The sequence below is a fragment of the Phaethon aethereus genome (genome assembly GCF_964289735.1).
Source record: "Phaethon aethereus genome assembly, chromosome: 3".
Classification (NCBI taxonomy): Eukaryota; Metazoa; Chordata; class Aves; order Phaethontiformes; family Phaethontidae; genus Phaethon; species Phaethon aethereus.
This window is the reverse complement of record NC_138576.1, coordinates 35466006-35491141: the sequence shown is the minus strand read 5'-3', so window position 1 is coordinate 35491141 and position 25136 is coordinate 35466006. Positions and strand designations below refer to the sequence as shown.

The following is a 25136-nucleotide window of genomic DNA, read 5'->3' as shown; positions in this document are numbered from 1 at the left end:
ATGGAGACCGAGGAGGGAGAGGACCGCACGCCGCTGCTGAAGGAGTCTCCGCCCGGCACGGGTGAGAGGAGCGGGAGGCGGCACCGGGGACAGCTGCCCCAGCGGGCCGTGTTCATCTAGGCTCCCGCCTCGCTGCGGACCCGCCGGCCTGGGGCCGCGGTGCCCGCCGACGCCGTGAGGGGAGGGCCGGGCCGCGGCGCCTCCCCAGCGGCGGAGCAGCGCAACCGTGTGCCGCGGCGTCGCGTTGCCATGGAGCCGTGAGCGGCCCTGTGGAGGCCGGGGGGCCGGTCCCGCGCCTGTCGCAGCCGTTGCTCGCTGGCGCGCGCGGGCCCCCTGTCAGGGTAACGGCCGCCCCTGGGCCTCGGCGGCCTCGGCGGCTTCACCTGCCGCCCCGCGCCGATAGGTGCGTTTCGTCTTGCGGGAGCGGCGGTGTCGGAGAGCGTAGGTTAAACACGGCCCCGCGTCCTGCCAGGGATCGGGGCTTTGTCCTCGGCGCTGATGGCGGGGAACAGGCCCGCAGCCCTGTTACTTAATTCGCCTGTAAATACCTGCCCTTGGCTTGGTATCTCTTCAGTGAAGACAAGTGGGTAATTCCAGCTTAAATGCCGGCCTAACAACTCTTAACAACTGCTAGGGTCCACCGAGGTTATGGCGGAAATTCATTTTAAAACAGAATTTGAGTAAGACTAATTACTTGTTAAGGAAACATGGAGAGGAAGGAAGGTGGAAGAAGGCACGAAGGTAATTATAGGAGAGGAGGATCATTATGGGGTCAGGGCTTAACAACAGAGCTAACATGTTTAGGGGGTTGTCTGCGCTGTTTTGTTTTCCCAGAACTTACGAACTATAAAGAGTAAAGTAAGATTTTAAGTTTCTTCCGTAAGTCATGCAAAAATACACTAACCTACTTGGGAAACGTATAATGCAGCGAGAGGGGCTGCTGACAGAATGACTTTAAAGTGCCAGAAAGAGAGAAACTTGAGTTCAAGTCAGTTATTAAAGCAATACATTCTTAAGTTTGCACAATGCATCATGCTCCATTTGAGGTGGTTCACCTCACCCACAAGGAAAAATACAGTAGAAGAGCAACTTCCTTTAACTGCCGTGGAACTTGCAGCACAGACCTATTTTTTAAACTGTAATTTAAGAATCTTGTTCAATTATAGCTACAGCATTATAAAACATGCCCATGAAATCAGAATTAACTATAGACGTAGGACCCAAGATTACCAATCAAGGTAAGACCTTGAACATCATGGTTAACTGCCTTAAACTTTAGGGTGAATGTCTGGGTCTCTTGGGTTGTGGCAATCTCCTGAAGGGGTGGGTGATTGAAATGCATCTGGAATCTTCTCTGGAATCGCCTGTTCTGTTAACTTATCTAATATTCTCAGGCATTGCCAATGCACTTAGTGGAAAGTCAGGGAAGTAATAATTTAGCAGCCATTAATTTCATATTTGCAGATCTACATGTTTGTTTGATTTTTGTGCTAGGCTATTGGCAGTTGTAAAAAAAAATCTGACATTAGTGATCTGAATTTCTTGCACATCTGTTTTGTGGAGCTTGCTCTCCAGAAAAGGTGTATACCAGTAGGAGGCTTCCAGAGGAAGAGTAATGGATGTTCCAGTTAATCTGCATTTCCAAGGAAGAGTTACTTCATCGGTGTGATATTCAGCCTTCTGTTATTATTGTTTAACACCAGCAAATACAGGCAGTGGAAAGGTTAAATAGCTTTACCTGTAGTTATATTAATTGTTATAAATTATATGGCTGTACATTTTCTGCTTAAGGCAAATTGCTTTTTAAACAACAATAAAGGACAGTGAAGCTGCTTGACTAGCTTTTGTGCAGTAAGCACTTCCTGCTCGTGGTGCCTGTTGTTTTTAAAGCAAGCAATAAAATCTTGGCTGCTCTTCTTCATTTCAATTAAAAATCAGATATGCCCTTTTTAAACACTGCTGAGGCAAGACTTGCAATTACTGCAGGTCTGGAAGACATTTTGCATACTTGCACAGTAGCCTCATTACTCATTTACTAAACGAACATAGCAAATACAGCCTCTCTGTGTCATTTCAACAACTTGTGCAGCCTTAACGAACTTCACATAAAGTTGGTCAGGGTTAGAGACTTAAAAAATGGGAAAGTTCTACTACTTTCATGAAAAATACGGTCTGGCACAAAGGCTCTCTTGGTGCCCCCACTGAAAAAGGCAAAATCACATAGGCTCATTCCTTGTCCCAAGGAAATTACTGGGAAGGGGAAGGTCTTTAGGTAGCTCGTCCACGAGGGCATGCTTTTTGGTTGTTATTGCAGATCAGAGAATCTAGTCAATAGACATGCTGCAGTAGCAGACAAAGCTCCAGTCAGTCCTGTTGTTCATACATATGCTTGTTCTATTCATAGTTTGAATTCTGAATAGTCATATAGGATCGCTGTAGATGGATGTAATACCTGCAGGTGCTGATCCCCAACCCTTCCAGAGTTTCAGATGTCCAGGTTATAAAATTTTCCGTTAGCACAATAGTTTCCTCACAAGGGGGGAAGCTCCACACCCTAACTATTTGTAAATTCAGCAGATTTCTTCAAGTAGTTTCTCAACAATTCTGCTCCATAGGTTCAGACATCCCCGGTTCATAAAGAGTACCTTACAGAGCTGTAAACTACATTTTGTATAGATACAAAATTTATTGCCACTGGTGATGTGCTGGACAAGTTACAGCTCAACTCTGATCTGAATGTTCTGGTACTGATGAATGATCTCTACCAAATGCTGCTGTGTTCTACTATAGAAGGGAATAAATAACTGTGTTACAGTGCAAATTCTGATATCTGGGTTTAAACAGCTGACAGAGTTGGCTTAATGCCACAACACAGATTTTATGCTGAATCTAAGACTCCTTTTCCTTTGTCAACTTCATTGTTGTGTGGTGACTGTGGAAGAGGGGCGTACTGGGCAACTGGGAAACTGTTACTATTTCACAGTGTCACCACAGTGTTTGCCATTCCCCTTTCTGCTAGTTTTCTCTTTTTGGCAGCTGCCAGCAAATGCATATTCTTTTATAAGCAAACTTCTAGAAGGCAAACTTGTCCTAGAAAAAAGCCTGGTGGGATCTCAATGACTGTTCTTTAACATTACTTTAAGAGTCTCTGGTTTTTCTTGAACTGTTTTCATGTATGTGACAGGATTCCCGCTAGTCTTGGAGATTTTTTTCAGTGTAAAGTTCTACCTTGAATAAATATTACTGTATTTTGGAGAGGCCTTTTGAAACCATGTTTCTAAATCCATTTCCACAGATCACACACCACATTTCCACTGCAGCCCCTACACTTGTGTGGATAGCTACCAGTTGTTGAAACCAGAATTACATTTGTTTCGCATATCAGTAGAAAAGCGGGCTGCTTTTTTTACCCCACCCTCATCCTCTACCCCTATTGAATACACTCCTTAACACTGGAACAATTAGCTTGTTTTCTTGCCTATTTTTTTCTTACCCATACATTTCTGAGACTATTAGTAGAAACTGATATCAGTTGTTCATATTTTGTTAGTTTCTGTTAAAACAAAAATATTGCATTCACTCTCATTTCAGTCCCTGCATGCTGCTCAGCTCGCTACAACCTAGCACTACTGGCCTTTTTTGGGTTCTTCCTCCTGTACGCATTACGTGTGAACCTGAGCGTTGCTCTGGTAGATATGGTAGAGCCTAACACAAGCTTGGCAAAGAATACAACTTCCAATGTGTGTCCAGAGCACTCCTCCACCATAAATGTTCCTCGCAACACAACGGTGAGCTCTCAAACATAGTTCTGTAACGTGGCATGTGAAAGTGTTTTTCAAAGAAGTCTGTGATTGATGACTCATGCTTAAGTGGCAAGAGAATAGGCTGCTTTTACCGGATGGCCTTTTCAGTGGTTCTTTTAAAGCTATTCTGGAAAATAATAGCCTTAAATGTCTAGCTAATTCAGAAGTACTGTGCTCAGGGCCGGGTTTTTTTACATATATCCTCTCTGTGCTTTCCTTACAAATTGGCTAATCTGACCTTGTAGATCTACTATGACTCACTTTTATATGCCATTGATCAACTGTTACTGTCACATATGCGTCAGAGCTCACATCACTCTCCATATTTGCCTGTTCTTTGTACAGTCTCAATGGCATGAAATTTCATTACAAATTGACATGTAATATTTTTCTCCTTGCTTCTTTGATCTCTTTCCCAGATTATGGTTCTTGTCTTTATATCCCATATTTCTGACTTCCAGTAATCCTTAAAATCACATTTCTTAACTGAACTGTTGGATATGAAAAAATGCTTTAAAAAAACAAACAAAACAACTTTGTGAATTTGAACTTGCATAGATCTCATCTTATAGTTGAAGTTTATTACCAAGCACTCTTGCCATCGTCCTGCCTTCATGTTGTTTGCTTGTTTAGAGGTCATTTATTATTTATCACAAGTAAGTGATAACTGTGAACTTTATGGGAAGAAGATTCTGTCTTACCATTTCTGTGAAATGTATGCTGTTTATTTAGATGCTCATAAATTGGGCGCTTTGGAAGTGATCCCAAACTTCAAAATCACTTTATTGGGCAACACTTCATGACTTCTTGCTGACTTCCTTTCTAGCTTCAGGCTCCTTATATCAATCATCTTTGCTTTTATTACTTTGCTAAACTCACTGTCCTTTTGTTGTGCTTATCACATTCTTCCACCTACTCTTGTGAGTCCTGTCCTTGACTGCTCTCTTTCTTTATATTAAATTTAAGCATCTGCATCTCCTTCTTTGCTTTTCTGTCCATAAATTTTCTGCAGGAAAAGCCATTTTCTAGACCCTGTGAGAACATCCACACTGCGATACAGAAGTGGGATTCACAGTCATGCAGACTACGTAGTCTGTACCTGTGTCACCTAACCCAAGTTGCTTAGAACTCAAAAAGGGATAACTGCCCGAGCACTTCCATTTCACGTGATGATTTTCATGCTTGGGCTAGATATGCCTGGACAGACTGTAAACTACCTGAATTAGCTTTCAGCACAACTTTGATTGCAGTATAGATGTATGTAGAGGAAGGAGACCCTAGGGAGGAGGCCATGAAAGGTTTATAATTTAGGTGTAAAGGACTAAATGATGGATCAAAGTTATATAAAATATGGTCAGAGAAACTGCTATTTTTAACTTACTGCATTTTGGGCTTTTTTTCTCTTTGCAGGGGGAAAAGTATTCTTGGGATGCTGATACTCAGGGATGGATCCTTGGTTCTTTTTTCTATGGTTATATCATTACTCAGATTCCAGGAGGATATCTTGCAAGCAAAATTGGAGGGAAGCTGTTACTGGGGTTTGGCATCTTTGGTACCTCTGTATTCACTTTGCTTACTCCCTTAGCTGCAAATTTGGGAGTTGGCTACCTCATAGCTGTCAGAGCCTTGGAAGGACTGGGAGAGGTAATCCTTTTTCTCCATGTAACTTAAAAATGTATCCAAATAATTTATTAATAAATTGTAGTGATTAGACGTTGTGGGTGTCAGTATGCTGGAGTAGCATATGGCTTGTTTCATTTTGAGTAGCTTATTTTTAGGGTTTTTTTAATAATTAAAAGATTTGCCCTCGATTTTAGCCTAAGCTTTTTGAATAAGAAAAAGGTTTTATTTGTGAACACACTTGAGATAAAACTGGAATTATCCTTTCTCATTTGTCAGAAACCAGGAGCTCAAAACAGTATTGTTTGTATTCTTACATCTTGTCCAGTATATACAGAATCAAAAGCATGAGAAATTAATTCTGCCTACTTACTCTCATGCCTTGCACACTTTTAAAAAGTGGTTTCTTGCTAAACAAGAAACTAACAGATTCTACTACTGCTTTTTAATGAAATATGCTTTGAAACGTGCAAAGTTTAAGGGAGTTCTAAAATTGTTGTATTTCAACAGAATGAAATGTTGTTTTCTAGGGTGTTACCTTCCCAGCTATGCATTCAATGTGGTCATCTTGGGCGCCTCCACTGGAACGCAGCAAGCTCCTTAGTATTTCATATGCAGGTGAGAAATTCCCACGCTGATAACGGGATTATGCATTTTTACTGCAGTAACAGAGAGGATTGACTTAAATCAAAGGGATTTATATTATAAATTTTAATCAGCATTTAATCTGGAAGACATATCATTGAACTAAATCTTGCTTTACGTTCATTATCTTCATTTATTCATGGCTTTTCTAACCCTGAGAAAAGGTATTGATCTGCAACTAAGTATAAACTTCAGACTAACTTTGGTATAAAGTAGTGCAAAGAGTTACTGTGAAGCTAATTAATAGAATATACTGTAAATAAAGGAGATTTAGTATCTGGAACAAAAAAGCTGGGGCAGAATCACAGGACAGAGGTAGTTGGTTGGTTGGGTTTTGTTTCATGGTTTTGTTTTTTTAAAGTGTTTTTGGAGGAATTCAGGGTAGAAAGTGTCCAAGGTCCCAGGTATTGCTACAAGAGCTCCTTGTCAGAGTCCAATACTCCCTGACCAGATTCTTTTAGATATGCTACACATGGAAGGTGTAATGTTTGATACCAAATTTACTTACTTGAAGTTATTTGATGTTACACAGGATTTTTGATTTAGCAGAGTAATACAAAATATACTGAAAGCCCAGAACGAATGTAAGTTAACACTTAAATGTTATACACATTTGCATTACCAATCTCTAATAGGCTCACCATTATGACACTGGGAGTCCCCAGCTGCTGGAAAGGAATACATGGGTTTAAGGCAGCTCAAATCTGTTGTTCTGTTAGAAATTCTGTTATTAGTTGTTTAGTTTTTGTACTTTATGTTGAGCTAAGCCACATATTCACTCCCCTCATGCCGGTCTGGCTAACTCAGGGAGACAGTCACACTTGTAAATGTTTCTCCCTGAACTATTTAAATCACCAGCTGATCCACTCAACTGACATAGCTCTTTATCTAAGACAAAAGCCACCCTCTGGTCCCCTTTGTGTTGAGATAATCAGCTTTCTTTGCAACAGCTATGGTCAGTCACACCCTGCATTATTCCCTGAGCTCATGGACCCTCAAGTTGCACCAGGGGAGGTTTAGATTGGATATTAGGAAAAATTTCTTCACCAAGAGGGTGGTCAAGCATTGGAACAGGCTGCCCAGGGAGGTGGTGGAGTCACCATCTTTGGGAGTATTAAAAAAATGTGTGGATGTGGCGCTTCAGGACATGGTTTAGGGGACATGGTGGCATTGGGTTAATGGTTGGACTTGATAATCTTGAAGGTCCTTTCCAACCTTAGTGATTCTGTGATCCTGTGACCCATTGCTCTTGCCCATCTTCACTGAACCTTTGTCTGTTTTAAGGGTTTATTGGTCAGTCACATTGCTCAATGCAGTATTTGTGGGGCAGGTGAAAACTGTAGCTTTCTATATTTACTAGTCAAAATTTATAATATAATTTCTTTGAGGATGACAAATTTTGCATTCACTTAATGAAGTAATGGTTTGTTTTACTCACTCTTGTCAGTATTTGTTACAGCTTTCTTATTTGACCTGGGCTTCATCAAGAAGACAAGGCTATACGATATAAACTGTGGCTACAGTTTCTCAAGGACTTAAGTCAGCCTGGTCGCTCGCTTGTGCCAACAGGAATGAAGCCCTAATCCTTTCTTCCTGACATTTCCTCACTTCCCTCTTAGCAAAGTTTCTCATTCCTTCCTTTGTGCTATTTCAGGTATTCATCAGACCCTTCCATGAGCTGCTTTAACCCACCTAAAGCAGGAAGCTTTTTCTCTTTTTCCTTTTTTTTAATGTTTTCTGCCATATTAGCAATTTAAATCTGCTTTAAAAGAAGTCTTCATGTGAGAGCTGGCACAAGAGTTAAGCAGGGAGCGCAGAGTTGGGACTGACATCTACTGCATTTAACAATTGTGGGCTTTTAAACTCTTCTTTTGTATCCTGTGAAACGATATGCTAGCGTACTAGTGAGAAGAGGCTGTGGCCTTGAACTGCCTGTTGTGAGCAGCTGTGAATGGATATTGTGTAAACTTAGCAGAATGTTTCCTTTTCCCCACATTTTCATGGTTGGCAGTCATGTGGTCTGTGGTTTATTTAATCATGATCATGTTGATTTTCTAAGAGAACATATGATTGCAGTTATATGTAATTGTTATTTTGATTTATATTTTGCATGAAGTATGTGGAGGTTTTGCTCGTGGTTGAAGCTTTGTGCCTCAAATAAAAATTGTTTCCATGAAGATGGAATCAAGGCAGCCAGCGTATCAACATAATATAATGTTTTCTGAGTTGAGATTAGCTTTAGATAAGTGATCGTATAACTAACATTAAGAGACAAGGTCTACTATTTATCACCAGTAAGAGTTCCTAAGTGTGTAAATAATATGGGTTGTTTCTGGTTTAGATTTGGGGTGGGGGGAATACACCATCCTTTGCAAAATATATATTGAGTTATAAACTTGAGAATAGTCCTTTCCTGGTTTTGGCTTGTATCCAAACTGGAATCTGCTCATCTTTCCCTTCTTCCTTGCCTGTACCCTGTGGAATTTGGGGGCCATGGGATTTGAACCTGCTGGTTATATGAGTGCTTTCTGGCTCTTGTTTCTAGCATTCCTGTTTCTGTGGAGCTAGTAAGAGTTACGAGAAATGCAAATTGATTATATCAAGTCAGAATATTATCCCCCCGTCATGGTTTAACCCCAGCTGGCAACTAAGCACCACGCAGTCACTTGCTCACTTTCCTGCAGTGGGATGTGGCAGAGAATTGGGAGGGTAAAAGTGAGAAAACTCGTGGTTTGAGATGCAGACAATTTAATAGGTAAAGCAAAAGCTGCACATGCAAGCAAAGCAAAACAAGGAATTTATTCACAACTTCCCAAGGGATCACTGAGGGGAGCTGCTCTGGAGCCAGTTCGACCCACAGTGGAGCGGCAGATCTTGGTACACAGGGGGTTTCCTGAGGCAGGGACCTGTTGGAGACGGTCCAGAGGAGGGCCACAAAAATGATAGGAGGGATGGAACACCTCCCCTATGAGGACAGGCTGAGAGAGTCGGGGTTGTTCAGCCTTGAGAAGAGAAGGCTCTGGGAAGACCTTTTTGCAGCCTTCCAGTACTTCAAGGGGGCTTAGAAGAAAGATGAGGACAGACATTTTAGCAGGGCTTGTAGCGATAGGACAAGGGGTAATGGTTTTAAACTAAAAGAAGGCAGATTTAGGCTAGATATAAGAAAGAAATTTTTCACACTGAGGGTGGTGAAACCCTGGCACGGGTTGCCCAGAGAGGTGGTAGGTGCCCCATCCCTTGAAACATTCCAGGTCAGGTTGGACGAGGCTCTGAGGAACCTGATCTAGTTGAAGATGTCCCTGCTCAAGGCAGGGATGTTGGGCTAGATGACCTTTAGAGGTCCATTCCAACCCACAGATTCTATGATTCCCATCAGCAGGCAGGTGTTAGCCATCTCCAGGAAAGCAGGGCTCCATCAGGTGTAACGGTTACTTGGGAAGACAAAAGGCCATCACTCCCAATGTGTCCCACCCCTTCCTTCTTCCCCAGCTTTATCTACTGAGCATGACATCATATGGTATGGAATATCCCTTTGGTCAGCTGGGATCAGCTGTCCCAGCTGTGTCCCCTCCCAAGTTCTTGTGCACTCCCAGCCTACTCGCTGGTGGTGTGAGAAGCAGAAAGGGCTTTGACTGTGTGTAAGCACTGCTCAGCAATAACAAAAACATCCCTGTGTTATCAACACTGTTTCCAGCACAAATCAAAAACATCACCCCATACTAACTACCGTGAAAAAAATTAAGTCTATCCCAGCCAAAACCAGTACACCTCGCTGGGTCCTTAATTGTACTGTGGTCAGCTCTCTCTTGTTTTGCAGCAATGCCAGTTGACTAATTTGAGTTGTTTTGGATGTACCAAAGCCGTTGCTTTATTGGAGATGAATGTACCAAGAATGCCTGTCTCTTATTGCTTTTTGCTTTGGATGCTTAGGGCTCTGTCACTCTTTACTTGAAGCTGCCAAAGCAGCTTATTGTGCCTGTGTTTCTTTAAGGTTAAACGGCAGCCCTCTAGTGGTGGTGACAAATCTTTTCTGCATGATTTCTTACAGAAAAATAAAATAACTGTGAAATGTCACTTATTTTAAAGGGTCCATAGGAGATCTAATTATTGTTTTTCCACTTTGTTTCGCTTTCGGTACACAGGTGCACAGCTTGGAACTGTTGTCTCTCTGCCACTCTCTGGTTTAATTTGCTACTATATGAACTGGGTTTATGTGTTTTACATATTTGGTAAGTGAGTATTTTTAATTATTAAACGTACAATTCATATTCTTTTTGAAAAGCATGATATATTATAAAACTTACTTTAAGTTTTTAGAATTTTTGACATGTAGGATTGCTATTTTATTCCTCCTGGGAAACTAGAGATATTTAAAGCTAAATAGATTCCTGTGTGTGGCTATGTAAGCCTTGCTTCCAGTGAGCAAAGCTGTCTCAGGTTGGAGAAAAGCTGGTACAAGTCAAATGCTCTTAACTTTCCTGCCACTTGGAAACAACAGGCTGAAATTTCTTATCTGAAGTGTGAAATTGAGTTAATAACTTTAATCCCAGGAACAAACTTCTACTCTGAATGAAAGAACATGTGAAAAGTTACTGCTGCTTTAAATGGAAACTGTGTGGAAAATCTCTCTAGCAGTCACAGGAATGCCCAAAATGCAAGGCATAGTATGTTTACTGTGAGTTTTCTTCTAGGAGAAGCTCAAACACAGAAAATATTTTCTAACAGCATGTCATAGATCTAACTGATGCTATTTACATGTCTGAGTTGTTTTGTATTCTGCACGGAGAAGGGAGAATTGGAATAGAAGACAGTGGTTACACTTTCCTCAACAAAACCACCTCCACTTTTTGTATAAATAAAAAGGGTTCAAAAAAAGAATTGGACAAAATGAAATAAGTTACAATGTTATATAAAAGTACAGTTGATTTGGACTGACTATTGAGAAGTTACCTTTTTCAGATGACAGTTTTGGGGTTTAGCTTAAAAAAGAAAAGGAGGATTGGTACATCAGTTAAGCTGTATGTAGTGATATTCTGTGTGTGTGTGCACAAAGTATTTTCTGTGATTAAACTTAATGTGAATTTTTATTTCCGCTGGGTGAGCCATATCCTTTGTGGCTGTTCCATGTGACTGATAAAAATACAATATGTATGTGTATGCATCTTTCTTGCTGTATGAGGCACTTCCAAGAGGAAGGAAAAAAACCCCACAAAGAAACACTTTCCTGCTTAGTCCTCTTTATTGTTTATTACCTCTAAAGGTGCATTGTTAAGCCACTTTGGGGAACTACTATTTGTAAGTAGATGAAAAAATAATGTTCATTAAAATTTTATTTGTGTATTTGGAAAAAACTTCTAACTAAATAATCTGAGAGTTATTCACTCGATATAATTGCTTATGTTTTCATTTCTATCTCTTCATCTATCTTTTCCCAACAATAGGTGCACTTGGTGTACTATGGTTCTTCTTCTGGATGTGGTTGGTTAGTGATACACCAGAAACTCACAGGAGCATTTCACATAATGAAAGAGAATATATACTCTCTTCTCTAAAAGATCAGGTACAGCACTTTGGTATAGTCATACTTACTTAAGAACGTAAACTATAAATATTGTCATTAGTGCCATGCTCTGTTGATGTCTAGAAAAACATCCTTAATCTGAGATAGAGGCAGAAATTGTCAAACAAAACTAAAAAATACAGTGTGGTTGTGTAAGTGAGAAACAATCGGTAACCAAACAAAGCATTTGTAATAATGCCTTTTGTCACAGATGTTGTTGTGGTGCTTTTAAATAAAAAGCTCAAGTATATCGCTTCTCTTTAAACTAGATCCTGACCTGTATAATGTCTTTCAAGTTTGTAATACAACATTTTACAACTTTTTTCAATGTGCCATCTAGAGTAAGAAAGAGGTCATTGTTTGTGGAGAAAACATTTTGAAAATGCTAATGAGCCTGTTCCTAAAGTGTGTGTAAGAGTTTATCCCTGTGACTGGAGATATGTATTTACAATGTGTGAAGCTGGCTGAGAGACCAAAGTTAATATCTAGGATTGAGTAGGAAAGATTCAGCTGAATAAACATGTGAGGGGTGACTTTAAATGTTTAATCATTTATAGTGAAAGCAGGAGGCAACAAATCTCAACAAGGGAAGGCATGCTTTTTGAAATTCTGGTTACAAAACATAATTGGTTTACTTTGCAATGGTAAGCAACAGAGCAGCAACATACATTAGTATACCTTCAGTGAGAATTGAACGCAGTAATTCATTCACTGCTGATGACTTGCATCTATTGACTGAGACCCGTTTTGTGCCCTTCAGAATGAATGAGAAGCATAGATTTGCATAGGGTCAAAACACTGTATTTAGTAAATGTTCATGTCCTGATCACTCTTTTTCTTCCCTTTTTCTCTGCCTCATGCTTGCTAGCTTTCTACACAGAAATCTGTTCCCTGGAGACCTATACTGGAGTCCCTTCCACTCTGGGCTATCGTTGTGGCACACTTCTCTTATAATTGGACTTTCTACACACTTCTTACGCTCTTGCCCACATACATGAAGGAGATCCTGCGATTTGATGCACAGGAGGTGAGATAAATAAAAATGTAGTCACTTTCTTCTGAATTAAAGAAATGAAATAACAGAGGTCTTCCCTGTTGTTTAGAATGGTGGAACCTGTTTAAGAACCTTGGAATATAAATATATAGCCAGGAAATGGTAAAACAAATCTTCACAATTCAGTGGATGCATCAAAAATGTTGCCGGTATTGTAATTTCCACTTTTTTTCAGGACATATTTGACATTTGTGGATGCCCCATCCCTGGAAGTGCTCAAGGCCAGGTTGGATGTGGCTTTGAGTGACCTGGTGTGGCGGAAGGTATCTCTGCCCATGGCAGGGGTGTTGGAACTAGATGATCTTTAAGGTCTCTTCCAACCCAAACTATTCTATGATGATTCTACAATTTAACTTAATGCTTTTGAGCTTGTTTTTCTGCTTGTAGATGCATGTTACCTGCTTTTAACTGCTCTGATTTAAAACAATAACTATAAAAATATTTTCCTCTGTTATATGGTTTGTAGATTGTTTCAGATTTTATAGCTTGGTTTATGGCTTCTGAAATACTATCTTCTACTACTTTGCTCACTCATAAAGGAGAACATTTGCAGTTAAAAAAGAAAAATAAAACTAAGAAAATCCTTGGACAAGTGACACTTTGAAAATATTTTAGGGAGGGTCAATAAAAATGGGAGGGGAGGCTTCAATCTGATTGGATCCCTTTCCAAATTGTCACTTTCTTTCCTTTCCTCAAAGAGCACCAGAGGTAAAATACCTTTCTTTTAGTAAGGTAAATAGGGTGGAACAAAACTGTAGACTTAAGGTCCAGATACAGTGCTTTTCAAGGAAATTTTTTTAAAATGAGATTATTTATCTGGGAAAAATTATGGGGTGGAAGAGTATTATTGTTTTCTTATTTATAATATAAATATATGTTTATTATCATTCTTATTTATAGCAATTACTTGACTGTACTGGTCTTCTGTTAATGAAAAATTTTCAGTGATAGCATAGTTTACCCAGAGAAGCTGGTACAGCTCAAGTGAAAAGGTGCTCAGAAATTTCAAGAACTTTAGCATAGTCTTTTCCTGGTTTGATACATGAGGCTGGTTTAGAGCAAACTGGAGATGCTCACCATGCAAGAAAGAGGTGCTGCCAGCAACCTTGGGAGGAAAAGATGGGGAATCTCAGTGTTAGAAGAGAAGGTCGCAGTAGGGCAAGCTGCAAAATGGCCGTAAAAAACTAGCTGAAGTTGCTGGTTGGGTTCCTTATTATGCCTCTTGAGGGAATACCTGTGTAAACATCTGTAAAAGTCATTTGCTACCACAGCCCTCAATTGCATGTGTTTTGTAAAACACCATTGCATTGGTTCTGCTGTGAAGTGGTTTCCTATGACTCTGGGTTGTGTTTCTTCTTTTTGGAGTACTGACTGTTGTGAACATTAAAAAAAAAAAAAAAGAAAAAGCTTGCATAATAGTGTTGGACTAACTTTGTTGCCACACATTTAGGAGGCAATTGCATTACTGTTTAAAATATTATACAGTTGCTACTGTATAGTCCATCAGTTTCTATCCTTTAATAAAGGGACTGGTTAAAAATAATGCTGTGTCTTTGAACAGTGCTTCAAAAGAAATGTTTTGGTTTTTTTTTTTAATTACTGAGACTATCTTCTATTTTTCAAAATTTTACTTACTGCTTTTGAAAGCTGAACATTGAAGCCCAACAGGCAATATGTTTGAGTGCTGACAGAGTGTATTTCAGGTAGGGATGTGGTTTTGGTCTCACTTTGAATTAAATTCCCTAGGGAAGCTTTCGCTGCTGCTTTGACAAATATACTTTTTATAATAGTGTATAAACATTACAGCATTTCTATCTACTAGCTATCCAAATACCTCTTTTTAACCACAGATTAGGTCAAATTATAGCTCTGTTATCAGTAATTATCCATAATTGTATGGAAAGGCTGTAAATTTAGGCAGCTTTTGTTTCACCTTATCAGAAAAACATGCAGATCCGGCAGAAGTCTCTAAGCAGCTCTGGTTTAAAGTAATGGGAGTTAATGAGTGACTTCAGTGTAACTAATGTCAGGTCCTGAATAATAGCTTTGCTTTGGGATCATAGGATGTCCAGCCTGGATGTGGTGAAAGACGCAGTTCTGTATCTTGTCTCTGATTACAGCCAGCATCATATGTTTCAGCAGATAGATAATGGGATAATGTAATGTTGAAGAGTTGTAGTAGTACAAAACTCTGAGATTCTGTATAGCTTTCAAAATTCTGAATAATATTTACAGCTTCCACTTACTTTAGTAACTAACTTGATAGCCTGTCCTGCTTGAAATTGGTGTTTCTGAAAACTTGCATGAGGAGGTTAATGTCCACAAGATACCTTCATGCATAGTTTTCTTTTTCCTGAACCCATTTGCTGATTTAAACCTTTGAGTTCTTGGTCTGGCTACATTGGTAGTTGTGGGTTAAGTCATGCAATGGAGAGTTTACACATTGGTAACTTTAAAATACTTTGCTTCCTAGGTCTCTTTCTTACGGTAATACTAAGAATAGTTATGTGGATGGACGTTTTGACACCTCTGGTTCAGTCTCTCTCAATGCTCCAGCATAAGTGATTTTTCAGCATATTGAATTGCCATTTCAGTGTTTTAACTGTTTGTTTGCTGGGTTTTTTTATCTCCTCAACAGAATGGTTTTTTATCTGCCTTACCTTATTTTGGCTGCTGGTTATGTATAATTCTGTCTGGACAAATTGCTGATTATTTACGGGAAAAACAGAACTTGTCAACTGTTTGTGTTCGCAAATGTTTTACCCTAATAGGTAGGTGCAAGTATCATCTCTGTTTGAAACATATCATAGTATCAGTCTGGGAAAAAGGAAGGGTTTGGGAGAGTAGTGTGATGTTCTGCTGTGAGATTAGGCAGGATTGTGCATGGCTTTGAGAGGAGCAACTTTATTTGTACATTAATTTGTCAAGAGTAAATTCTATCTTTTGCCATTAAAAAGTAAGCCTATTGGATAAGAGAATGATAAGAGATTGCCAAAAGCTTTTTTTAGGTCAAGATACATCATTCTTACAAGCAAACGGATTAAATAAGTGATCAGGTAGAATCACCATTAAAGTGGTGATAATTGCTTTACTGAATGATACCTTGTGAATGCCTTTCTCAAACTGAGATGGGATATTGGTCTGCATGAGCCTATTCCTAGCCTTGTGTTGTTCAGTGTTCTGTTTATTTAAGACTTAAGTAACTGAATCTGAATACACTTGCAAAATTTACAGTTGCTACCAGGGTAGGAAGACCAAATAGAATCCAAAATGGTCTTGACTACTTGGGAAGAGAGATGATCTGAAATCACCAAGAGATCAACAAGATCAGTTTTTTAACAAATACAAGTAAAAGGATGTATTTAGGAAGGAGAAGTTGATTGCTGATTAAAAGAGGGGGCAGGGGAAAGAAGGGGAAAAAAAAGATAAGGCACAGGATACACACAAGTTGCAGCCTGCTTGATGTATGCCCATCTTTGCTGCCTTCTCAATTCTGCTGATTCAATTTCGTTCTTTAAAGCGGCTCTTATAATAAACTCTCAAGCATTTTTCATATTTTAAGCCTACACCATTTTGGTGATCCAGTTTACTGCAGGGCTCCACAACCAAGTACATACAACAAGTTCAATTCCACAGGTTGGCCCATCAACAAAAGCATGTACTTGGAGCTGTTTTCAGAGGTCATGATGAGGTCATGTAAATGGCCAACTCTGGTAGTGGAAAATGGGTACCAAAGTTAACTGCAGACAGAAGTGGCACGCGCTAGCTCGTGATGGCTGCTAAGCTGTTTCCAGTACCTGATGTAGCGTCTCTAAAGCTAGCCTGGGTTCTCTAAATTGTACAGCGGGCTCCAGTATAGATGTACCAGACATTCAGATCTTATAAATGTGAAATAAAGCTCATTCTAGAAGGTGTCTGCAGGAGAAATATACATACATGTATACATATGTATTTGTATGAATGCTTCCAGCTCTGCTTTATTATGATCTGCAGAAGTCAGCGTTTGCTCCTGAAATCTAGAGACTTAAATGGGGGTAGTTTCTTTGCAGTGCACTGTTCACCCACCAGTGTCAGTGTGACTTCTATTGTTTCTATAACAATAATTAATTTGTGAAGTCACTTTCAGTATCTGTTGATTTTTGTTATTTTTTTTTATCTAGCTGAAGTTTGTTCTTTGCAGCTAGAGCGGGAATTTTCTGGTCTGGCCACTGTTTCCTGAGGCAGCAACAGGTTTGCAACGCATCTGCTCTTCCGCACAGGCCCGCTGTAATGCATGTAGTGCAGTACTGCATTCTGTACACTAGGTGGTGGTGAAAGTTGTATAGAAAATGTATACACAGTTTAGAGGGTCTTAATGTCTTGCCTATTAAAAATCCATTGATTCTAAGATTTCTGCCTTAAAGGAATGATTGGACCTGCGGTGTTCTTAGTAGCAGCTGGATTCATAGGCTGCAACTATGCACTGGCTGTTGCATTTGTGACCATATCAACAACACTAGGAGGTTTTTGTACATCTGGCTACAGCATCAACCATCTGGACATAGCACCTTCGTAAGTATGGCTGAAGCTATTGTTAGTGCACATTATACATTTATGACCACTTTTTTTGTATTGCTGGAGTGCCTGGGAGATTTAGCGATGGACCATGTGCTGTACAGTCCTGGAGTGTAAACACTGACAATGACTCAGGTTTACAACTTTAAGCACTATATTTGCAAAAAGCACAAGTTTGGCAGAGGATATGAACAACAGTTTAGAATAACTCAATTTTTGATCTTGCAGTAATAAATAATATAATTCCTGTAATTACATTTACTACATTTTTGTCCTATTTCATTAATGATCTTAATAGGACAATGTTTTTGTAACAGTGCAATACATTTAAGTGTTTCACTCTTTTAAGCTTTTCCATCAGAACTATCTATCTTTAGCATGACTATAACCATATTTAAGCGCTGTGATACAGGCAAATTATTTGTATTTGAAAAACATATTCTATGCACTGGTGTCAGAATCTCATTATGACTAAGTGACCTGTTAACAGTAGATAATGAATCCTGTATGTACAGGATTAAACGACTAAATTATAGGAATGGAAAGTTAGACTTCAGGCTGTAATTTCTCCAATGTGGTACAAATTCAAAACCTGACAGATCCATCAATTTCCTGAAGAGCATGAGTGTATGTGTATTCTTTTGAAAGTCCACATAAGCTTTCTTTGCACTGGTAAAAGTCAAATACTTTGTTCTGTCATTCATTTACCTATTTGCAGTAGCACTTAGATAGCAGGGTCAAATGACCTTATGACTAAAGAAGAGAGTGCTTCTGTATTAATGTGTAAGATGAAAAGAGTTTAAGTGTGAGTTGAGAAGAAAGAAACATTTTATAGAGATGTTACCTAGGAAAAAATCCTTAAGAACTGGACAACTTATGTGGGGGACCTCAGATCCAAAGTGAAGTTGGTATGCAGGCTTTGGCAATTGGAAGGACAGCGGTCACATCCGCAGTGATGGGCAAGTTTTGACTTAACAGATGGATGTGAAATGTGGGAGCCCAATTAATCTTGGTATTGTGAGATTAGGTAGCAAGCAAGAGTGAAGATGTCAGTGGCTAGCTATAAACAGCTTGAACTGTGAATTGAATATGAAAGAAAGAATAGCTTCTGTGATGAACTTTGTTTTAAATCAAGTAGAATTTATGAATTTAGAAGATGTAGTTAAAGCAGTACACCTGGGGTGTTATGCGGCCATTGTATAACTTCTGTTTCAAGCTTAGGTTTGCAGAACTACAGCAGTTAATTTCCTAAAAATGTAAAACATTGGCTACGAGTTGGAATTATTTTATGTTTCTGGGTCTTCAAATACAAAACATAAGCATTAATGTGAAAAAGACATTACTACTGTAAGTTACTTAATGGCAGAACTTGGATGTCTGTGCAGTTGATGATTAAAATTTTACTTGCAACAGCTGAATAGTATGCAGAAGGCAAAGCTTGGGTCCACGCATTGAGCAAGTGAAGTGAAACAAAATATTAAATGGTGCTCATTAAGTGAGTACAATTCATCTTGTCCACTGAGCGCAACAGAACTGTCACAGGAAAAAGGAAATCATGCAACTGCAGTGTGTGCCTCCGTGAGGCATATGCACAAGAAACATCTGCATGCAGGTGATGGCTGAGGTTTCCAGAACTAGGGTGTTGTGTTTTCTAATTTGAGAGATACTTCACTTTGCATTTCTAATGTGTTTATTTCAAGGGTGAATTTGTGTATGACAGTATACAGAGTATTTTAGGTGTTGAAAAAAGCCACAAGAGAAAAATCATGTGGTGTGACGCTGATATTTGTCAGCAGGCATAATTGGATTCACCACATGAACTGCTGCTGATCGCTCTGACCAAATCCCACTCTATTCTTCCTGTCCTCAACAAAGTCCTGCTTTTATTCCCTTTGCATTTAAACCAGACAAGTTCCTCTAGCCCTTCTTTTAGATAGTCTGAAGGGAGCACACTGATCACCAGTGCAGGAGAGGCAGGTGTCTTGCTGATAGTTCAGGAACTTCGGCCCATCATTACCTCTAGAAGCGTATGGCCACAAATGGATGGGAACATGGTCAGGGTGGATGCTGTTTTATTGAAATTGGTAATTCTCTATTCAGCATGTGCATGCTTTATTTCAGGGTAAATCTGTCCAAACAGAGACAGGAGGAAAATGGCATGTCCTTGTAACAAAGGTTGAAATACAAAAACATCTAAGGCGAGAGGGAAAAAGAAGTCTTTTTTTTTTTCCCCTACTTAACTTTTTGTGGTTGTCTGAACTTTGTTGGATGAAATGGCCAAGGCAGACATTCACAATTTCAAGGGAATGCTTGACATAATTGTAGAAATATGAAAATGGGGTCTGCATAAAAGTGTGAAGGAAAACTGTGTTAAGAGTTTACCCAGAGCTTGATTTTTTTTTTAATTTACTGAAGATGTTAGAATAACTAGAAGTGATTCAAAGCAATTTCAAAATGCCATCAAATGCCCATTTTAATTGGTTCAAAGTATGCTGACTAGAATAGCAAATGGTCCCTTGTTGCTACTAAAACTTGCGTTATACCAAAGAAATTCTTATATTCACAGGAAAAGGTGGATGAAGATACTGATACTGAAGGAAAAATAATATTTGCTATGTGTTTTTGGCTTCTAACATCTATTCATTATGCCATCAGTTCATTGAATTGGAGGGGGGTGTCAGAGACGGGAGGGAGACAAGATTGTTCTTGTGGGGAAAATATATTCTATTCTAGCTCTTTAAATCTACATTAATATGTTGCCATGATTACAATTTTTAGGATTGCTGTTACCATGAGCCCCTGTAATATTCCTGTGGCTCTGTTATACACTAAACACTTCACAAAAAATCTGGCTTTTTTACTCTTGATTTTACTACTTAACTGCTCTGCAAGTTGATTTGTATTTGCTTATCCCCACTATGCCATAGGAATGTGACCAACAGCTTACTATTAGCTTTGCTCTACAGACATATCACTTTTTTCTTTCGGATTTCATATGGGAGGCTCCGCTGTGCTGAGGGAGTGGCATAGCAGTTATCTACATGAAACAGTGAGCATTATCAGGAATGCAACCTATGTCAGAAACACCGGGTATAACTAGAGGCGTTTAGCCAGCACCTGATTGCCAAAGATCTTTGGTGACCAGGGAAGCTATTAAACTATGTGTACTTTTGAAAGTGTGTGTTAGCAGTATTGTAGAGCTTAAACGTGTTGAAGACAAAATGCATTTGGTTCTACTTAAAAACTTTAAATGGAGTTTTGCTGTATGTGCTTATCTGCCTAAGGGAAACTTCTACACTTTCACATTCAGCTTCGTAAAGGCCTATTAATTCTTAAACACTTTCCAAAATAAGAAGACTACATGCCACATTTATAAGAAATAAGGATAGTTTTAATTAAGGCACTGGAGCTCAGTCTAAAATATATTGTCATGCTTTAAACAGATATGTTTTCAAGAAAAAATCAACTAGTAGGCTAGATAATTGACTATCTTAGGAAAAAAATGCATGTTTTTCTAGTATCATTGGACTGGATACGCATATCACAACCTTTTGTAACAGTGCTGTATGGTTGAATTCACTTGTTTTGGTAAATAATACGTCAAAGCTATCCATCTCTCTTTAGAGATGAAATTATATTTCTGTTATGTTAAAATCAGTGAGGACATAATTTCACTCTTCTAAACAGCCTAAAACAATGGCTGGGGAGATAACTCCTTTCTCCTGTGGTAAATTGCAACTATTAGTATTTTGTATGATCCTTCAACCAGCAAATCCAGCTTGGAAATCTGAACCACAGGGATCTGTGCTCTGGTGGTTGGAAGCTTAAGCTCAGCTGTAGAATGTCTAGCTCTTGTTTCTTGTCAGTCTATCTCACAAGTCTGTGCGTGTGGTACAGTTTCAAACATGATTTTTCAGTATTGCAACACTCCTATGAGAGAGATCTTTAATTGCCTAGAGATGAGGTGCTGAAACTCTAATATTAAGCAAGTTACCAGGTTTTCCCAGCAAGTTTTTATGGCCGCTGGTGCATATGCATGCACATGTGTGTGATAGAGCAACATGTTCATGGAACAGGAAACCTCAGAATGGAGCTGCAGGAATGGCAACCAGCAAAACTGGTTAAGTCAGACCCGTTTTCGATTGGCCTTGACCCACAGAAAGCTGAAGGGAAGGACTGCCACAGCGCTCTGAACTGAGGTCTTTGGAACATATGGGGATACCCATCTGCACTGGTGATATTGCCTTCTTGGCAGACACTTTTTAGCCATGATACCTGAACCAACTCTTATTGTTGCCAAAGAGCACTCTATCATACTCCTTGTTGTCTTTCCACTTCAAGGCATACAATGTTTCTTCTCTAACTTCTCTGATGGATCCATTCCAGGCAGTTTGGTTGTGGTTTAGCAAAGGGGATGTGGGTTTGGATTATGGATCCTGAGCAGAGCCATGAGTAATTTAAATTAAATTCCATAACTAGCCTTTGGAAAATACAGGTGTATAGAATCATAGAATCATTTAGGTTGGAAAGGGCCTTTAAGGTCAGCGAGTCCAACCGTTAACCTAACACTGACAAGTTAGGTTAACTAAACAACACACCACTAAACCACATCCCTAAAAATGTATGTACCCAGTTGTCAGTGATTTGTTACTAGAATAAAAGCAAGCCATTTCCACTGGAATATTTGTGTTTCAATTTGTCTGTGTAATCAAGATGAGGCCTATGTGATCAGGTTAGGCAAAATTGTTTCCATGACTGCTAAGCAGGATAAGTTAATAAGCAGCGTTAACAATTTCTCTTGCAGGTATGCTGGAATTCTCCTTGGGATCACAAATTCTTTTGCTACTATCCCAGGAATGGTGGGGCCAGTTATTGCCAAGAACCTCACTCATAATGTAAGCCTGCTTATTATTTTTTAAGTTGTTATATTTTTATCTCCATTGAATGGAAATTCTGTCTTCTCAAGTCTGCAGTCATTAAATGAAATCTGGGTTATATATGTAAATCGTATTGTTCCTTGGCTGTGAATTACTTAATTCCTAGCCTTTATTCTTCTGATTGTGATCAGGAAAATAAAGGTAAAATGTGTAGGACTTCAAAATTTTAGTGACTCACACCGTATGTTCTCTAGGAATAAAATTAATATGTTTTTATCACAGTAAAACTGTTAAAATGCCAACTAGATGAGACAGTTGTGGTACTATTTTACCAAATTAAGACAAGTTCATACTTGTGTTTTAAATCAGTCTCTCACGTGAGGTGTTGAGTTGTAAGGTCAGCATTTGTCAGATGAGTAAGAAACTAGATTCAAATGTGTGGTTTTTATAATGCATTTGTCCTAATCCTGTAATGTGCATACATTCTAAGATGTGTTAGTTTCACAAGACACCTAACTTGAACAGTGTTAGATTTGACTTCCAAGACGGTTTAGTCAAAGGGTGATTTGGGGTAGAAAAGGGAGTGAGGAGTTGATTTTTTTTTTTTTTTAAATCAACTATATGAACTATTCTAAAATCTTTTAAGAAAGGAAGGTGGGAGGAATAAGTTTGTTGATACAGTTGAATTTTTGGAGTTGATGATCACTCCAACGATTTCCTTAAAAATAAGATGAGAATATTAATACATGAATCCAAGCAAATTAGTTCTTGCAGACATCTTGACAAGTGGGATTTTTTTTGTTTGTTCTGGGTTTTTTTTCCCCATACTAATGCATTGTTCTGGTATTATTCTGTTTTTGTAGTAAGTATGTTTACAAGTTGCTACAGTAGTCACCTGGAACAAAAAAAAGAAAAAAAAAAGAAAAAAAAAACCCTTAAGACATCTACAGATATTGCTTCTTTATTAGAAAAGAAGAAACAAAAAACCCAACCCCCAAACAAACCACAGTTCTTTGTTACCCATGTCTTAAGGCCTTTCTTAAATACCAGAATTTAGAGGATTCCTCTTGAAATTGGAGTAAAGATAGCTACCTTGTTTGGGCTAAAAAGCTTATGATTCTGGAATATGCATGTAGTAGTCATTAAGGATAGCTTACTGCACACTGCAGAGCACTTCAGCTAGTGCAGATCACTTTAGCCATTGGATCACCTGACTTGAAAGCAAAGTAGTTTTTCCCCTTACAGTAACATTCTCTGTGAATTTATGTAGCCTTCATGCAAATTTTGATGAATTCACACTTAGTGTGAATTTTGATACGAAGGTTCTACATCTCAGATGATAAACTGATCCAAGTAGTCTAATGCAATTCTGATAGGACTATCTGTGTAAGTTGTATTATTAAAGACTATACCGATGATTTGATCTTTTATGTTTATAATGCTTTTATGTTGCTATGAAGTCATGCTGAATAGAATTTACATTTAAATAGGCAAGGCCTGTAGCGTCGGTTTTAAAATACTTTTTCTTGAGTGTGGAGCTGCAAATTGACTGCACGTTTTCTTGTTTTATTTCTGCCTTTTGACAGAATACTGTGGGAGAATGGCAGACTGTTTTCTATATTGCTGCATCTATTAATCTATTTGGAGCAATTTTCTTTGCATTATTTGCAAGTGGAGAAGTTCAGGACTGGGCTGTCAGTGGATATCACTTGCATAGAAACTGAAGGAGATGTTGAAATACCAAAGCTGTGCTGAATCCCAATGTGCTAGAATTATGTGACCGGAAAAGTGCCTTCCCTACTGATGCCTAGAGTCTTCAGAGCTTCTCAGTTAAAATATTTTATCTGTATATCTTTTGTACTGAAAATCATTTGACAGCATATGTGTGCTATTTCCTAACAAGAAACTACTTGGATTAAATGTAATAGTTTCATGCTAGGACTTGATATCAAACACATGATCGGAGAAAACATTTTAAATCGGTGTACTAGGCTCCAATTCTTTCCAGTTTTTAATTAATATTTTCTGAATTAATATGTAGGCAGATGTTTGTTGACACTGAAATGAGAGGAAAAAGCAAAGTGATTATGTAGCACTGTATGGAGGAATGGCATGCAAAAGGTTGTACCCAAAAGTGTTTTGATTTCCATGATGAGATTGATAGGTTTTTTGCTGTTTAAAAGCCTAGAAGAGCTCTAGTTTTCTACAGTCTTTTATAATGCTTTTATTTTGTCAGTGTTTTAATGGATGTCTAAGAAATGCACACATGATTTTATTCTCTATTACACACAAGTTTTCAATCTGTAAACATTCCCTGTTTCATGAATACAGCTTCACAACTGATACAGAGCAATGAGGAAGTAAAATGTACCGTTGTGACTGACAGAATAAGCCATGTATTACTGTTCTCTGTGGTGCAGGTTTTTTAAATAGGCCTTATTTTTATTCATCTGTGCAAAGAAGAAGCAGTGCAACTCTGTGGTTTAAATCTAGGCAGTGTGTAAGAGTGAACTAGAAACAGAATACCTGCATGCTTACCTTAAAGTAACTTTCAGTTTGTCTGTTTGGTTTTTATCTCCTTAAATCAATGCAGTGGAATTCTTTCCTCTTGCATGTAGATATATTTGTCAGTTTGTCAGTGTAAATGCAATAAAATAAGGCCAGTGTAGGGAATAATGAGCAAAATCAGTTCTGTAACAGCCTTGTTTGATAGTCAGATAAAAGTAGAGTAAAAAAGAACTAGTGCAATAACCTGATGCTGTTAGTCTCCTATCAACAACAAATTTGACACTCAAGAGCATCCTTTGCACAACATGCAATTAAATGCCACACGGTAGAATTAAATGAAGTCTAATAAAACAGTGGCCTTGTTAAGAACAAATGTCTGCATAATCTTGTAGTCACAAAGCAAAGGAAAATTCCTGTGCCAAAGATTCCTGGGTTGAAGCAATTAGGTAAAAAAGGAAGATCACTGAGCTCTGGGTTTTTCATTTACCACCAGTCCAAAAGAAAAGCCCAGTACT

The 25136-nt window shown here is 38.8% G+C and overlaps 1 protein-coding gene across 1 annotated transcript; it reads left to right on the top strand.

Annotated features, from left to right (window-relative positions):
- Positions 1 to 23837, top strand: SLC17A5 (solute carrier family 17 member 5; the record flags this gene model as incomplete). The annotated part of the gene is made up of 11 exons (XM_081997344.1): positions 1 to 61; positions 3592 to 3788; positions 5214 to 5447; positions 5954 to 6041; positions 10211 to 10297; positions 11510 to 11628; positions 12497 to 12655; positions 15321 to 15453; positions 17086 to 17233; positions 22041 to 22131; positions 23700 to 23837. 11 exons carry the CDS (start codon positions 1 to 3, stop codon positions 23835 to 23837), a joined length of 1455 nt encoding a protein of 484 aa, XP_081853470.1.
- Positions 23838 to 25136: the final 1299 nt, after the last annotated feature.